The sequence below is a fragment of the Coloeus monedula genome, assembly GCF_965178545.1.
Source record: "Coloeus monedula genome assembly, chromosome: 19".
NCBI lineage: Eukaryota > Metazoa > Chordata > Aves > Passeriformes > Corvidae > Coloeus > Coloeus monedula.
Window position 1 is genome coordinate 6,154,055 of NC_138799.1, and position 16,927 is coordinate 6,170,981.

General features: G+C 45.8%; 1 protein-coding gene across 4 annotated transcripts; it reads right to left on the minus strand.

Moving 5' to 3' along the window:
- Window positions 1–901: 901 nt before the first annotated feature.
- On the minus strand, window positions 902–7,782 carry LOC309580098 (ankyrin repeat domain-containing protein 40-like). 4 transcript variants are annotated; one of them, XR_014226949.1, is made up of 6 exons: window positions 7,509–7,782; window positions 6,812–6,960; window positions 4,958–5,440; window positions 4,281–4,456; window positions 3,357–3,566; window positions 902–2,632 (listed from the first exon to the last, which is right to left on the minus strand). XR_014226949.1 is itself a non-coding variant. In XM_082293845.1 (5 exons), exons 1-5 carry the CDS (start codon window positions 7,640–7,642, stop codon window positions 3,423–3,425), a joined length of 1,014 nt encoding a protein of 337 aa, XP_082149971.1. In that variant the 5' UTR covers window positions 7,643–7,782; the 3' UTR covers window positions 902–3,422. The 4 variants fall into 4 exon arrangements, 2 of the variants coding, with proteins under 2 accessions (XP_082149971.1, XP_082149970.1); XR_014226950.1 differs by having other exon boundaries at window positions 3,350–3,566; XM_082293845.1 differs by having other exon boundaries at window positions 902–3,566; window positions 4,281–4,384.
- Window positions 7,783–16,927: the final 9,145 nt, after the last annotated feature.

The window sequence follows — 16,927 nt, forward strand, 5'->3', positions numbered from 1 at the left end:
TGACTGTACATGCAGCCGAAGTCAGACGTGGCCAGCACACTGTTGTGCTGATCTGTGTGGCCTGCGTGTGGAAGTGCACGCAGGAGGAATCTGCACCTTGGTCCCGCTGGTCAGTAGTGCTGGCTGGTGATACTACAGCCATGTTCCTTTTTTGGCTTTTATTGATCTAAAGCAGACACATGTGCAGGGGCACAGGGGATGGAGAGTGAGTGTGGTGGTGTTTTTAGGGAAAAATAAAGTGGGAGCAAGTGAAATTATAGCTAAGTTCCAATTGCAGACATTGGATGAACACCTCTTCCTTTTGAAACTTGGGAGATTGGACTCAGCCTCTGCCTGGATATGTCACTTCTTTCAGCAGTGAAAATGTTTGTCTTGCACCTTCCACTGCATGTATTTGGTACAGGAATTGCATTTCCCGTTACTTTGCAAAAGTAAAAATGATAAAATGACGTACCTTGTAGATTAGCCTGGGATTCAGATTCTGACATGTCTCATAGGGGGTCTTTAATGCTTTGAAGATGAAGGAAAATTCTGTTTTGCAGAGCATAGGAAACATGGTGCCTTTCTAGCAACTACCTCCAGCTGTGACTGTACGAACATCTCCACAGAGATTCATGTGTGAGAGAAGTATCTTCAGAGCTCAAGCCCAGGATAAACACCATCCCAGATTTTTCTAGGAATGCTAGGCAAAAGGCAAGTAGTCAATTGCAGTAAGCATCTCTTACATGCTTTCTCCATACTGGTTTTGGCAGCTGACAGTCTTTTATTAGGTATTAAAAAGGTACTGGCCTATTACGATTTTTCAAAGTTGCATTAAAATTTTAAGTGTCTTGTCCACTCTAGAGTGATCCCCCTCACAGCCTCCTACTCCCCACCCTGAAAAAGGAAGAGATAGAGGTACTTGAAACAACTGATACTTTAATATAAGTGAAGAGTAGCAATGTCAGTTCAGTACAAGTTTGTAGTGCAAACAAAAGTCGTCCTTGGAAGAACAGTAAGTTTTGTAAACTTAATCTCAGTTGTCATTCCATCAGTTTATTGTTCAAAGAAAAAGCCCAACAAAAACCAGTTAATGTAACTAGTGTGCCTTAGAGTTTATCAAACTGCATAAAACATACAAAAATATTTCTCTGAATGCATAGATTTACTGTTATTACAGTCAGATTATAAGTAGAGTTTGTATTAATACATTAACAGTTATTATTGGTGGAAACTAGAGCAAATAAAGCTTTTTAAACCAGCTGCCCTATAGCAGAATGTTCTGTAATTAGTGGAGATGGTCCTTACACTGACTTCCTAAATTTATTTCCTAAATAATTTATTACCTAAATAAAGGAGCTGGAAAGAATTAGATACACTTATTAATTTTGAGCCATTTAACCACTACTGTTTTTCAGACAGTTATTGCACATAATCTGAGCTAGCCTCCAAGCTGTGCTGTAAAGATAAATACACAATTGTTAAAATAAAACCTTCTTTCCTGTCCTACAAGAAAAACAAAGCAGGAACCTTAGTTAAGAAGTTTTACTTCATACTGTGTCACAGTCTTGAGCTTCCCAGGAGTTGAAGCTGGCCTTAAAGTAGCTCAGCTCCTGGCTGGAGAAAAACCAGGATTGAGAATGGGAAGTTAGCTGGGTTGAGGTGATGTGTATGGAACAGGGGCGAAAGGATGATAATTATTTTGACTGCAGTAGGCAAGAATTTTAAGCCTAACATTAACTTGGTGAAATCCTGAGCCCAGAGTCAAGCATCTCCTCTGCTGGCAAAAAAGGTGTTTCTGAGTTCTTCTGGCATGCAGCAGCTTGGGGGAGTCTTCCAAGGTAAAGCAGGACAGAGGGAGGGTGGCAGCCATGCTACTTCTACCAGAACATGGTGGTGCTGTACTATTTATAGTTCGACTGTCAACACTGCAGCCCAGATCATCAACAAACACAGCACCAGCTGTGCAGAAACTGCTCTAGAGCAGCTTCATAAAGCAGAGATGGAAGGAAAATCAATACAATTTGGGGCAGGGGGAAGGGAGGGGAGAAAAAGCAGCTCATGCAGAAAAAGCAAGTCCCTCACCCCTCCACCTGCCTCACGACCCAATTAAGGTTTTTGGTGCAAAGGTCAGCATCATATTTTTTGGTAAAAAAGAAAACAGCCTCCAGAAGTGTAGCTTTGCAGGCTGCCATGTTATTAGGAAGAGCTTCAGGCTGTTTATACTCCAGCAATGCTGTGACTTTAATACTTTAACCCACAGGTGCATTTTTTTCATTACTGACTTGCTTAAATGAAAGTTAAACAGTCTGTAGCTTAACTAGAGTTGGGGTTTTTTTCACTCCCCACAAAGAAGAGGGGAAAAAAAAAGTTGAAAGCACCAAGAGGCATTCAGCCCTTTTCAGTACTCACCTGACTAAAACAATGCTACAGTGACAGTAGACTGTGCATGATGAAAAGTTCCGAGTTCGTTACTCGCTCGTGGTGCGTTTCCCATGTAGTGGCTCATGAACGCATGCTGTGTTCCTTCCCTGTGATCTCCCATGAGGACACTGCTGTGCTGCTCCTCACACGGCATCAACCACCACCCCCCCTGGAACTGGTGTACGAGGGAGTACCACAAAGAGCTTTCCTGTCTTCACAGTACTGACACCTGGTGTGAGTAATGCACACGCTCTCACTGGTCAGAAAGTAAATAAAACCACGGACACAGATTGGGGATCCCCATCCCATCTCCTGAAACAAGGACTTTCTCTTGAAAGGGCACTTTAACTCGATTGGGACTTAATTAAGGAACATTTAAGAGAGACTTGCATTTTTTGGTGGAAGTACAGTATTCTCACAGGGGAAATAAATATTTAAATATGGACATGCCTATTCCACTTATTTTCAGCCCAGTAAAAGGGTTTTTCCTGCTGCTTGTGAGCATTAAGTATCTCTATACAACACATCTTTGTGAGTGTTTCTGAGGGGCAAGAGATTAAGGACTTGCACATTTATATTTTTAGAGAGCAACTATTCATTGTGTGTCTCTTTCATTTAATTTAATGAGGAAGTTTAAAATACATATATACACACAGAGACACACAATTTTCCTGAACCTTCCCGTGAGTCTTACTTGGTCAGAGTGGGTGTACTTAACATAATTTTCATATCCACAGTTATGTCTTTCAATGCCCCCTGCTGCCAAATACAACCAATAAACTTCCTTGAAATTCATTGGAAGTATGTGATTTTACTAGACAAATGAGGTATCCCTTGGCTGAATACAGTATCAAGTAAAAAAATAAAAGCAAACGGGATATTAAATATAAAATATAAACTATTAGTTAAAATAGTAACCCTAACAATAACTTAAGGTTTTACACACACTTAACTCTCTGCCTTCCAACGGCAGCACGTGTCACTGCCGGGTGTTCCCACTGCAGAGGCAGCTCCCAGGGTCAGTAGGTCAGCTTGGATGCTCTGCTGTTGTAGCACGGCCGCTCCATCAGTGCAGCCCCAGCATTCCGGAAAGGAGAGCTGTCACTTCTCACAAGGACCAGCTCCAGCTCTTGGAAGTCCTGGAGTCTGGCAACATCCTTGTCCTTGTAAGAAACAGACAGAATAACACATTACTCCTGACATAGTTGCTTGTTATTATTTATAAAATAACTATAGGAAGTAAAAACTAAAATTCCAGGGACATCACACCCAATAATAGCAAAAAATAATGAAAAAAGAAATCCTATCAGCATATACTCATTAAAGGTGTAGCAGGTTTGCTTGTTTGGTTTTTTTCCTCAACCTTTTTCTTCTTCTTGAATCTCATTATCATTTGGCTGTATTTGTGCATGTCACTTAACCAAGAGTTGTGATCACTTTCATTTGCAGACCTCCAGAATGTATATTTTTGAAACAGAAGAGCAGGTTCATCTGTTAACAGCATATCTTTAAATTATTCATATGCCAATTTGTGGAGATCTTTTCCTCTTACTGTTCGTTCTTTTTAGGCAAACAGTGAAGCAGTACTTGGCAATTATGTTAAAAGCATCCTAATGCACTGTTTCTGATACATTTTTAAAAAGTCAAGCTGTAATAGTTCCATATGTTTTAGGAGCAGAAATACTCTGCTTATTTTGACAAGAATATTTTTTTTAAAGTTACGATGAGTTTTAAGAGAAGTCCAACATCCCTCTGAATCTGTCATCTTAAGTTAGATTTTATTTAACAAAGGTGGCATTTTGCCAATCTTTACAAAAATACCTTCTCTGATGTCTGCAAAGTGCAAAGTCAAGTTAATCTCTGGTTTCTATTCTTACCTTTCTTACAAGTGTATTGGGTAGCTTTCTGATCTTCTCTACTTGCTCTGGATTAACACCCAGTTCACAGCAGCTCACTCTGAGCAGATCTTGATAGGTCAGTTCTTGTCTGTCCAGTTCAATCTCAATGAAGTCACTGTCTCTCAGGTTCTGGACTCTGACCTTGAGCACAAGTTCTGACAGAGAAACAAAAGGTTAACAACAAAAAAGACAACCAACCCAAACCTAGCATTACAGTATTTACCATTATCTTCTGAATTCAGGTTTTCTAATACAATCCCTGTGATCTCACTGAGAAATACTGTGCAGTTAACAGAAGCTTGCAGCAAAAATACACAGGAGAACCATGTTAACACTGTTGAAACTGATCCATCCAGTCACAAAGTCGAGTTGTTACCAAACTACCAGATCTGCATTTGATGTGAATCCAGTGCAAAATTTAATTTTTCATGTTACATGGACTGATCTTTCCCATTGTTTTGCAAAGTATTACCATGGTTAAAATACAGTATAACAGACATTTTACTTAACTGAGCAGGAGAAAGTTCAGGGCACTTTTGGCAACAGCATTCAACATCTCTGCCTCTCTTCTACTAGAGTCTGAAGTGGAATTATTACTTAACTTCATTGTTCACCCAGTAACTGTAACAGAAGGATGAGACACGGCACCTCTTTACCTTGCACGTTATACGGGAATGTTCCAGTGAAGAAGAAGGGCTGGAAGGCAGGTGCGGAGCCACTGGGGGAGGTGTCGGGCTGCAAAGGCATGGCCTGGCTGGACTCTCCCGGGGAGCAGAGCCCCAGACTGGGGGGCATGGCCGGGGGGCACACGGGGCCGTTGGGCACCCCTGGGGTGGCACACGCTGAGGCTGCAGTGACAGTGGGCACGGGGGGTGGCCTGGCCGCAGCATCCGGTGCCGGGAAAGCTTCATCACTGCTGCACGACGTGGGCGTGCAGATGCTTTCGGCCTGAGTTGCTGATGGACAAGGGCTGGTTTCACTCTGGGAAGCAGAAGAGATGGAAGCACTTTCATTCTGGGATTCTGCCAAGCTGCCTGGAATGCTTTCTTCGGTGTAAACGTAAGGGAATGGTGGGTTCAAGTAGTTCGCAACAACGGGCAAATTTAAATCCTTCACTCCTTGACATTCAGTTTCTTCCTCTATTGATGATGTTCAAAAATGAGGGGTAGGGGATGGAGAGAGAAAACAAACCATCATGTTATTGGATAGATCTTTCTCATTTTGAATATAGTTCGTTTTCCTATTGTGTCTTGACACTACACCACATTTCAAGGTCATCAAAGAATGACACTGTGCACAACAAGCATGTAACACTTGGAGGCCAGTAGGTGTAAAGTGAAAGAAAACCTATCAACATCTTCAGTATATTCTGTTTTTTAAAAACAAAAGTGGGGGAAAAAAATAACCTTTGAAAGACACATCATTTCTAGCAGTGTTATTCCAGCCCATTCAAATGAATTGGATGACCAGGAGTCTTTTACTCAATCTCATATTTAAATGCTTTTAATAGCACTGCTGTAAAGAGTTTATTATGACCCAGGCCAGCAAATTCAACCCAATACTTCTTCAGGCAAGTGACTACTTGCTGTAATACCCAAACAAGCTCTTCTCTTGCATAAAAGCACTGCAGTAAGTGACATTCCTGCCTGACTGAATATTACAGAACGTAAATAGTGATGTCAAAGCAGTTCAGAAAGATTTGCTCAATGATACCACACTCCCAGAATAAAAACTAGGAAAGAAGGTAAGTGATGTGTTTATTCCCCAGGAAACACATGAAAGCTTAACAGAAAAATAAGAGAGCTGTGAGCAGAGTTCATCCACACGTGCTTGACAATTTAGATGTTAAAAACAGGTGAGTCGTTTGCCAGAAACTAAGCCCAAGAGATGAGCACCTTGCCCAAATTAGCAGAAGACAGCACATTTCCAGAGGTAAAGCACTTAAGAATTTTAATCTGGAGCACAGTACCTAGATGCTGATGGCGCTTGCTGTGTTCAGGAGTGTCACAAACATCTAACTGGGTTTGCTGTGCATATGAAAAGTGTAAGATGGCAGAATTACAGGGCAAAAATTAATCATACTGGCAAGTCACACTATAACAAGGTGCTCAGAAGGCTGTAACTTCCTGAGTGGTAAGAGTTGTTTTGAGGGGATTTGTAATATTGATCATGGTCAGACCACAGCAAACTGTACAATTGTGAAAGCCCTCATTTGCAGCCTGCATGCCAGCTTTAGCTTAATGACAGCAAACAAGAGTGCAGCAGCACACTTCCCAAACCACATAGCTCTTCCACTTCTTGGTGACACAGCTTAGAACACAAGGCCTTTCTACCCCAAATCTGCACGTCTATTTGCCCAAATATGAATTCCAGTTATAAATCAGAGCTATCTAGTGAGATACAATGGTCCTAGCCAAGGTTTTGCCAATTACTGCCTCAGATAAAAGCACTAAAACCACTTTAGTGTTTAGACCAAGAATTCTAGATAACTTTGAAGATGAGAAGGGTACCTCCCAAAATCTTGCGGATGTCTGGTTTCGATGTTAGCTGTGCCGCCAGCTCTCCCTTAGCAGTGAGGATTTGCTTGTCTGCGCCAGCCTCCAGCAGGCAGGACACCACTTGGGCATGGTTCCGCTTACAGGCCCAGTGCAGGCAGGTCCTGCGGGAAGGAAGCAGAAGGGTTGGGATTCCTCGTTCTGGCTCCTCCTCACCAGCCCCGTCTGCTTCACCCGAGTTATGCATAAAGTGATAACTGGGAATAAAGTTTCCTTCACTGAGGCACTTTTTAAAAGTTCTGAATGTGTAAATTGTGCAGGGCAGGGCCCTCCTTTGCCTTGCAGAGTGGCTCTCACTGCTGTCCCACACAAGCGACTGGACGAGGACCTTGAGCAAACACACTGTGACAGGTGGAAGGAGGGCGACCTGTTTTTATCGTGATCCTCTTTAGCAGTAAATCTCCGAGCCTCCCGAGATTAGCTTCTCCGTTTTTGTAAATGGGAAAACTAAGAAAGACAAGAGCTCCGTCCCCGAACCAGCTCCCTCAACCCCGCGCCTGATGGTGGGTCGGGGGGGGAGCCCCGGGCCCAACCACCCCGAACACCGCCTCAGAGAAAGGCAGCGGCGGAAAGAGCCGGGCTCCGCAGCGACCCCGGCCCGCCCCGCGTCCCCCGCAGCGCCGGGACCCCGCGCGGCGCCGCCGCCCCTCACCAGCCGTTGATCTCGTTGCGGGAGTCGATGTCCGCCCCCGCGCCCAGCAGCCGCCGCACCTCCGCCACGTCCCCCAGGGCCGCCGCCTCCCGCAGCCGCTCCTCCAGCTCCCGCGCCTCCGCCGCGCCGCTCATGGCCGGGGCCACGGTCGCCGGGCAGGGCCCCCCCTCGGCCCAGCTGCGGCCCCTCCCCGCCGCTCCGGAGCCCGTCGGGAGGAGCCGGGCGGCCTCAGCGCGGCGGAGCCGGGCCCTGCCCGCCCCGGGGCCTCGTTGCGGCCCTCACGTCCGCCGCCATCTTGAGCCTGGGGCGGGCGGACAGCGCTGGCGCTGCCCCGGGCGGGGTACGGCCCCTACCTGGAGTTCTCTGTCCGGTTCTGGGCTCCTCAGCACAGGAAAAACAGGGAGCTGCTGGAGAGCGTCCAGCGAAGGCCACAAAGATGATGAGGGGTCTGGAGCATCTCTCTGATGCAGAGACACTGCGAGAGCTGGGCCTGTTTGGTCTGGAGAAGACTGAGAGGAGATCTCATCAGTGCATTTAAATATATCCAAGGAGTGTCAGAGGATGGTGTCACACTCTTTTCATTGGTGCCCAGCGACAGGACGAGGGGCAATGACCATAAACTAAAACACAAACGGTTCCCCCTCAACACTAGGAAGAACTCCGTTACATTAAGGGCGATAGAGCTCTGGAACAGCTGCCCAGGGAGGCTGTGGAGTCTCCGTCTCTGGAGGTGTTCCAAACCCACCTGGATGTGTTCCTGTGTCCCCTGCTCCCGGTGACTCTGCCTTGCAGGGGGTTGGACTGGGTGATCTCCAGAGGTCCCTTCCGACCCCAGTGATTCTGTGCCACCCCCGACCCCAGGCACTGAGATGGGGGCAGGGTGAAAATCCAAGACTGGAGTGTTTCTTCTGACGGGTTCATCCCACCCTCACCTGACATCCTGAGCCCTCTGTGGGGGTTTCAGGGGACACAGCTCCTGGGAAGAGGGGAAAAGCTGCAGGTAAAAACTGCCTGCCTGGCAAAGGCACATCATAGAATTATTCAGGTTGGAAAAGACCTCCAAGGTCTTTGAGTCCAACCCTTCATCCATCACAGTGGCCTTGCCCTTTTCGGGATGTTTTTAACCAGCAGCCTGTTTCCTGCCCTCTAGCTGTGAGGCTGCCATGGGCTGGGAAAGGACTGCAAGGATGGGTAAAATCCATGGGTTGGGAGTGAAACCCACCACGGGTTTCCCCAGACACTTCCAGCCCTGGCACCCGCTGTTCCCAGCCCTTCCCTCTCCAGTGTGTTGCTCACACTCTTCATTAAATCACTGTGGCGTGTGTTGGGGAGCTCATTTCACTCCAGGCTTTCTGTTTTGACATCAGTGTCTGCCACCAAGGAGAAATTTTCACTAAGCTATATTTTTATTTCATTGCCTCTCTTTTATGGCTTAGTTTTCTTATTAGTGACATTATTTTTAACCTACCATTTAATTTAGGACTTGGGTTGCTGTTGCTGTGCTCTGCTGTTCCTTCTCTGGCAGTTGTGGCAATTAGGTAAAGACAATGCCTGCAGCATTACCATCCAAACAGTTCCTAAATATCTCTCCATACCAATGAAGCTTCAAAGCACAAACGCTCATCTTCCTTTTAATCGGGTCAGGAGAGGCAGAGGCCCACAGGCCGGATGTTTCTCTAAGAGAGAAGCAGCCCTGCAAACCACATGCATGAAGGCAGGAGGGACAAGCAAGAAGTGACATTTTTAACTACTATGGCAAAGGTTACACGGTGACTCAGTGGCAAGTTTTTCACACCAAATCACATGCTTTTGATCCCATGCAACAGATTGAACAAAAATTTTGCCCAGCTGCTACCAAAAGACTCAACAAACTCTATGAGAAACAACTGGATTTGGAAAATGGTTTGCAAATAAGATTTACCTGGTGACAACTGCAAATTCAAACCTCAGAGACCTGGAAGACCAGCCTTCAACTGCACACTGCTGTGACCTGAATATTTTCATTTTAACTCGTTTGCTTTTTCAGTAAAAGCATCCTAAATGATCGCTCTTGAACCCATGATCCCTTTTGTCTATTTTCAGTGTCTGTGCCATAAAGCCGTAAAACAAAGACAAGGCACACACAAGTGGAGACCTAGTGATGCATTCCAGGAAGCAGGATGCTCTCTTGCACACTGTGAAATCTTTAAATCCCAATTTTTTACATCTATAAAAATCCAATAGGATTAGTGGCAAAAGAGCTTTTTCCAATATCATACAAGACAACTCTCAGAGGGATGGGGAAAAGCTACTCAGGAGGTGAGTGCAGGGACAGGCCTAAAAACAGGAACACCAATTCCTCGTTCTCCAGTGCCACTGCCACTAGATGTCACAGTGGAACAGCAAGAGGAGCCCGGAGTGCGGCTTTGTGCTTCTTGTTATAATTGTGAAATGCCTTTAAATTTGTCTCGGCACATCCATAGTGTCTCCATACAGCTTTGATCCTGCAGATTTCCAAGCTTCGTGTGGTGCAAAGGGACATTATGCAACATTTCCACACAAGCCCAGGGAAGGCTGGTGCAGGAAGCTGCAGCCTGGGGGGTTATGGGCTTTTTTTTATTTTTCCCCCCCTCTGTTTGAGCTCCTCTCCCAAAGCCACACAGGGCTTTTAAGGACTCGAAGGCGGCGGGTGATGCACTGAGATGCTCTCTCTCACGCTCTCTTGGGATGAGTATCCTACTCTGTTGCGCCTGTGCCAAGCCCTGTTAAATGGAGCTTGGGTTCACCATTGCTTAGTTACACAATGTACTTCTCCCTGGAGTCATGAGATCTCCTCCTGCAAGGAAGGCTGTGTGGAAGAGGATTAGCAGCAATTTCCCTTGGCTCAAACCTCCACACCGCCGCCATGACGCTCGTGCCCCCGCGTGGAGCCTCAGACCCCCTCGCACGCGTGTGTCCCCTGCCCCTTTATTGGCACTGGTGTCACACTCACCAGCTCCCAGCAGAGCCGAGAACTTGTCCTTTCCCTGCTCCTTTCCCACACAGCAGCTGGGTTTGTGCCTGTACCTGTGCAGGGCACACATGCACACGCCTCCCTGCCAAGAGCAGCAGGGCCTGCAGGATCTGGATGCCGGCTGAGCGCTGGCCGTCGCCTTTGGAAGCTGCTGGGAATCACACACGGTGCTCATGGCTAGAGCAGCCACTTTGCTTCCCAAATGTTAAATGCCCTTGGCCTTCGGTGGGAACACGCTGAGTTCTGAGCCTGTGTGTGTGGAGCACAGGTCGGTGATGTTTTGTTTTCTTTGTTTGATTTACAGGTGCTCAGTGCTCTCTGTTCACCAGCCCTGGGCACAGCCCTGAGCCCATGGCATCGCTGGCAGAGCCAGCACCTCGCTGTCACAGCTTTGGAGCAACCACAGGGGAGGCTTGGGCCAGTCTTTGTCCCCACAGCAAGTTTTCCAGATTTTGTTGGTTAAGTGTTAATATGTCTTTATGCAAGCTTCTGACTGTGCCTGATCCTCTGGATTGGTTCTTTTCTCCTTTTTTGGAGAAACCATGGTCTGTCTGTTTGCTATTTGCTCCTGGTTTTTTTTAAGGCTTATGAAGTTTTTTATTCTCTCTGCATTTCAGGTTTCATTCCCCAAGTAACTCCATTAAACCAACTTCTCAGTCACTGAAAGTTATGATTAAACATCTTTTTAAAGGCTTAATTCCCAGTTACACAGTGATACTGACAGCTGTACAATCATATTTGAAACACTCAGTCCCCACCCAACCCACCAAAATAATGTTTCTGGCAATTTAAACCAATACTGCAGTTGTGGACTTGTTAGAAATAAGATTTAGGGATAGTCAAAAATCTTAAATATGATACTTAATGCACACACACAAATTTAAAGCTGTGATGGGATTAAGGCTCAGGGAAATGGAAGGACTGGTGGAGAATAAAGATGGAATTAAAAGTCAAGCCCAGTATTCACTTAGATTTAAACTCATCTGTGCTGCTCACTTTGGGCCTTTCAATGAGAGTTTGAAGGCAGAGGAGACAATTTCAAAGGAGGAAGTCAAAGTCACATGGGAGAAGCAGTTTATGCTATACCAGTTTTTGTGCTGACCCCATGGAAGCTCCCTGTGAGAGTCTGTAGGTGAATTAAGTTGAATTCAAACCTCCATGTTACCAGGTCTGGGCCTGTGTCACCCAAGACTCACTTCATGTCCATGGGGGGAAACATGCAGCACAGATTCATCTCCTCCCAGGGCAAGGGTCTAAAATAGTACAGCCAAATCATCCTCTGGAGGTGCCCCTTGTGTTCTACTCTCTGCCAAAGGATCCAAAGGGAACAAGCTTTGAACCAAAAAATTTCCAGCTGCCTACTGCCAGGCAAGATGAGCACCTCAGTCAGGGTGGATAGGGCTCTACTCAAGTTCCTCTGTTTTTAATGAGATAAAAAAATCCTTCCAGTGAACTCCAGAATATTTTTTGCCCATTAAATGACAGCTTTTTCACTAAATCACCCGGCAGGAATTGCTCTGCTTATAGTGGTACAGAGGACTGGGATTCAGGACAGGTTTTAGCACCCTGGAGCATCCCTGAATTACAATGCAACCAGCTATCTCATGGATTTTCAGCCCTGCTGAGCATCCTGCAGGGGATCAAGGGGAGCTGAGCATCTAAAGAGGGACATTTTAGCAGGTGTGAGCACACACTCATGCACACAGCTGCACATGCCTGCAGCATGGAGTGAAATTTGACAGGAAGAGGTTGGAAAATGGCACTGATATTTGGGGGAATGGTGATATGCAAGGGAAAGATCTGCTCAGGCAGCCAAATCCCTTTAGAAATCAGGCATGATGTACAGCTGATATTTTTTTTCCTGTTGTTAATTTAACATTGTTTCTATTTGTAGAACAAATAAATAATTTCTGAACAAACAAGTCACAGAGCTGGAACCTGAGGGATGTGGTACATCAGCTCAGGGACTCGTGGTTAAGAAGTCCAATAGGTTTTGATAACAACTGGAAATTGTTCAGTGGATTAGTGTCTAAAGCCAGTTTGGCTTCAAGTAATGACAACCCTGAGCTGCAGTGCTGTGGATTCAGACTTCTCCCCCTGAGGATGGTTGTTGCTCATGTTGGGGTGGTGGCAGGATCCCCAGGTGTCAGCCCAGTCCCCCTCTGAGCTCAGAGACATTCTAACCCAGAAAACTGTGCAGACAAGGGACTGCTTTTGCTTTTTCTCCAGACTTGTGGCTGCATTCCTCTCTGCCCGTGTCTGTAGTCCCTCCCTTTGCTCTACTAATCCATGAAACATGTTCATCCTGGGGATAAGGGCCTGAATCCTGCATAGCAGCATGTCCTGTCTACGCATTTTGAGTCAAAAGGCTTCTGTGGATCTTGTCCCAGTTCATCTCCTGCAGGAGCTGACTCTTGTGGGAAGTTCACAGGATGACAGAGATGGTTCACTTGCGTGCCTGAGAAAAAAATTGTGTTGCTAAGATGAGATCTACATTTATTTCTCCAGAGCTCTTTTCTTTAGAAGAACCTGGCCTTGTGCAGAAGATCAGAGCAAGGTGTTTGGATTCTCCTTAGGCTGTGTTTTGGCCATCAAGGAGAAAGCCCCCAGTGCAAATCATAACTGGTTAGCCCGAGGGGCTGTGCCCTGTGTATCCCTCGTGGGCCCAAGACACGGCCAGTCAATTTGGAACTCTCTATTGACTTGGCCAGGCTTTCAACCTCTATACAATTCATCAGAGTAATTAGCAAAGCTGTAACTAAAGAGGTCTCCATGGAGATTAACAGCATCACCTCCCAGCTGGTACATTCTCTGCCTCCTATTCTAAATTTGTTCTCGCTGTTTCCCTGGCTCTAGTCCACAAGGTTAGTGAAATCTTCCAACATTTGTGACACATTACAGCAGTGGAAAGAAGGACAAAGGTGGCTGGGAGGGGGCTGAGAAGAAAGAACCTGGTTGGTGCCTCAGGGAAAGCAGCAGAAACTGTTCAGACATATATAGCCAGAGTTTTGAGAATGGGATTAGGCAGAACAGCACCTCTGCCTGCCTGTCACTTGCAAATTCTTGCTAATACTTTAGGAGCTTATTGGAGGTCAGCACCAAACACCCAAACAGACTAATCTGTATTATAGACACATAATCAAAGTCACAAGGTTTTACATAATATATATTGGTGACACAAGAAGTGTTTGTTCGAATAATTTTGTCATCAAGATTAGTGGCCATGAAAGCCTCTACTGTGCACTAACCTGGTTTTTTTTTGTGGCCATGGGTACACCAGATTCCTCAGACAAATCAAAAAGGAGCTGAGAAAGTACAAATATATGTCCTGAAACGGTTACACTATTAGTTTTCTGGCCATGGCAAAGTTTAAAAAAAAAACCATCTCTGTGTGTGTGTGTGTATGTGTGTGTGAAAGGGCTGTGCTTAAACTGCAGCTGAAGAGATGTGAACAAATGGCTGGAGATAAAATTTTTGCATTCACCATTTTTTCCCAACAGTTTTGAGATTGCAGCAAATCACACCTCACACTCACACACGGCTCTGTGGGAATGGCAAGAAGTTGGGATTTCAAAGATAAACTGATGTCACTTGACCCACTTGTGAGCTTTATAGTCTCCTTCAGGGAGGTGGAAGCTGTAGTGCAGAGAGCAAATGGTCTGGGCTCACAAAGTCAGTGGCAAAGATGGGAATGGTTCCTGTGGAGATAACAGTTCCAAACTGACAAATCTGATTGACTTCAAAAGGAAATTAGTTAATGGAAATATTTGGAAATGTATAGAAAAGTCTGATTTTCCACTCTCATAGAGCCTTTAAAGTATGGTGTTACAGAAGCACAGAAGAAAACGTGTAAAATTATGAAAGAAAAAACACACACATACACCTCTCCCCCCCCCCCCCGGGGGGAAAAAATAAAAGGAGAAAAATAATTCATGACGATTTTCTCTGTGCTGGGAAGAGAGATAAAGCCACAGCTCACGCCACAATGTAAAGATTTTTCAGGCATTTTGACCAGCTTGTTCTCCTGGCTGATGCACAGCAAAGCCAAAGGTCTTGTGAGAGTACCCCACATTCTGCTGCCCCACTGCAGGAGTTCACCCCACCAAACTGAGGTGCCTCCGTGGGAATCCCATCGCCCTAAACTCCCCCACAGTCAGTGAGGAGAGAGCAAGAGCGATGCCAGCCAGACATCTGCAGAAGTGGAGTCAGGACTTGGGAGGGCTGAATCGTTCTCTAGATTTGCCACAATTCACATGCTGCTACCATGTGAACCCAAGACTAAAAGCGCTCCGGCGGCTTTTCCAGGACTCCTGAAAGCTCCTTTGTGGAAGGAGAGCTGACTGAACTGACGTTCAGGTCAAGAAAAATCAAGCACTGGGTGGGATTTCCAAGAGTACTTGGCCGTAACTTCACCCCGCTCCCCTTTGAAGTCAGCAGAATATTTACATCGACTTCAACTGGAGAAAAATCAGGCCATTATAGAGCGTTTGAAACACTCACCGCTAATGATGCTCCGGTTCCTTTGTACCCTCCAGCTCAAAGACCGTCTGCTGTGTCTGTCATTAAACACAATCCCAGCAATTGGTGAGACGGAGCGCTGAGCCCAACGTGTTTGCCCTAAAGGCACAGGGAAACTGTAACGATTAAACCATGTGAATCTCTTAAATGTTACCTACGATCGGACCCGTTATCTCCAAAACTGCCATGGAAGGAAAGTGCTGCATCTCAGCAGACCCTGCTATGCTGTGGGCTGCAGGTGGACTCTGCGAAAAATAAAAGATCACAATAAGAATGTGTGTTGAATTGGCTGGAATCAGAAAGAGCAACAGTGGAAAAAAAAGCTGTTAAATGCAGACAAACATCCCATTGCCAGGGCAGGAAGGATGGGCTAGCTGCTCAAAGGATCAATGGAAGTGGGTCATCACTGGTTTGCAGACATCACTTCCACCTCCAGCCTGTGTTCAGATGTGCTGCTGAATGAATGCCAGGAGAGGAGCACTGTTACAGACCAAAACTGCACTTCAGCTCCTTTGGGCACTTCCAGGAAGGGCATCAGTAGCCCTGAAGAGCTGCTCTAACTCCTGTTGGCCGCTGTCTGGGCCCAACCAGTGCAGAGTGTGTGATGCCTTGCATCTGGTGACACACAGGGAGAACTAAACCAAAATAGTTCACCTCTTGGAAAGACTCTTAATGCGCCCAACTTAGAAGGCAGGGACTGCTCCTGGCAGAGGTCTCCCTCTGGGCGCGGGCAGCGGATGTGCTGTGTGACAGCCAGGGCTGCTAGCGGCCAGCAAAGCCAAACCAGGGCAATAACTCTTCCGTTAAAAAGGAGTTTTGTCCTAATTTAGATTTAAATTCCAGGAAGACAGAATTGATGCTAAAAGGATTTCATGGTATCTGCATAAATGGAAATAGTTCCATTTTGTGGAAATTAGCTTGTTTATAGTGAAGTTGTGGATACCAAACCCTCGGAGGAGCTCTGGAACTTCCAGGTTGTCTGGAGAAGCCAACACTCGTTGCCTGATGAAAAGCCCAGTTGCTTGGAGCTGCTCTGCATCTCCTGGAGAGGCTCCCAGCCACAGTGAGGGTTCCAAACTTCCACAGATTCAGTGGTTTGGTAGAGTCTCACAGTGGAGCCCAAAATCATGCAAATCTGCAGCAGTTTAATCTCACCTCACAAACTTTCCTCCACTAAAAGGTTCATAACCTTTCTAAAAAAAGATCAGTCCCAAGGGACAGAGAGATGGTTCCTTCATGCTGAAATCACAGGGAATTAAGGCTTGGGATTAAGTTAAATTAGTACAGCAGGTTAAAACCTTACTGTTTATATAAATTGAATCACATCACAAACAAAAGCAATGTGACTTTTCTATACTGAACCTGCTTTTTTAGAAGGAAATTGTGCCCTTGGGGTTGGAAGCAGGGTCTTGGGACTCCAACCTTTTGTGGCTGCTGCTGTGTGATACTCAGCAAGTGATTTCCTCCCAGCTTTAAATTCCTAAAAGTAAATAAGGGAGGTTAAATTAGGGTCATTTTCAGACTGAAGTGAATCTGTGCAATGGGTTCAGTAATATTTATTAGTTCTACACAGGGAACTAAATTAACTTACGTTCCTGGAGAAACTCCACTGGCTCTGGTGAAAGGTGCTGAGCACTCAGCCTGAGCATGTGCCAGGCCTGCACCTCACTTTTATTCTAAGCTTTGATTCAGACTGAGCTGGAACCAACCAGAACAACTGAAAGTTATAAAAAACAACAATAAATATACCAGTTCAATCCTGAGGATTTTATGCTATGGCTCACACAGCCACAGCAGTGCTGGAAGCCATGGGAACATCTCCATTTGCACACCACAGGTTTGGCACCAGTTCCCTAAAGTGCTGTTATTCAAGCTTGTCGTAAAACTATGAATTCCTAAAACCTGCAAC

What these genes read in the sequence shown, in the direction of transcription:
- LOC309580098 (XM_082293844.1), bottom strand. Translation starts at nt 7,642, where the DNA reads ATGAGCGGCGCGGCGGAGGCGCGGGAGCTGGAGGAGCGGCTGCGGGAG. An exon ending in CGCAACGAGATCAACGGCTG is followed by an intron (nt 6,961 to 7,508) that starts GTGAGGGGCGGC and finishes TCCTTCCCGCAG; the next exon opens with GACCTGCCTGCACTGGGCCT. An exon ending in CCAATACACTTGTAAGAAAG is followed by an intron (nt 3,567 to 4,280) that starts GTAAGAATAGAA and finishes GTTTCTTACAAG; the next exon opens with GACAAGGATGTTGCCAGACT.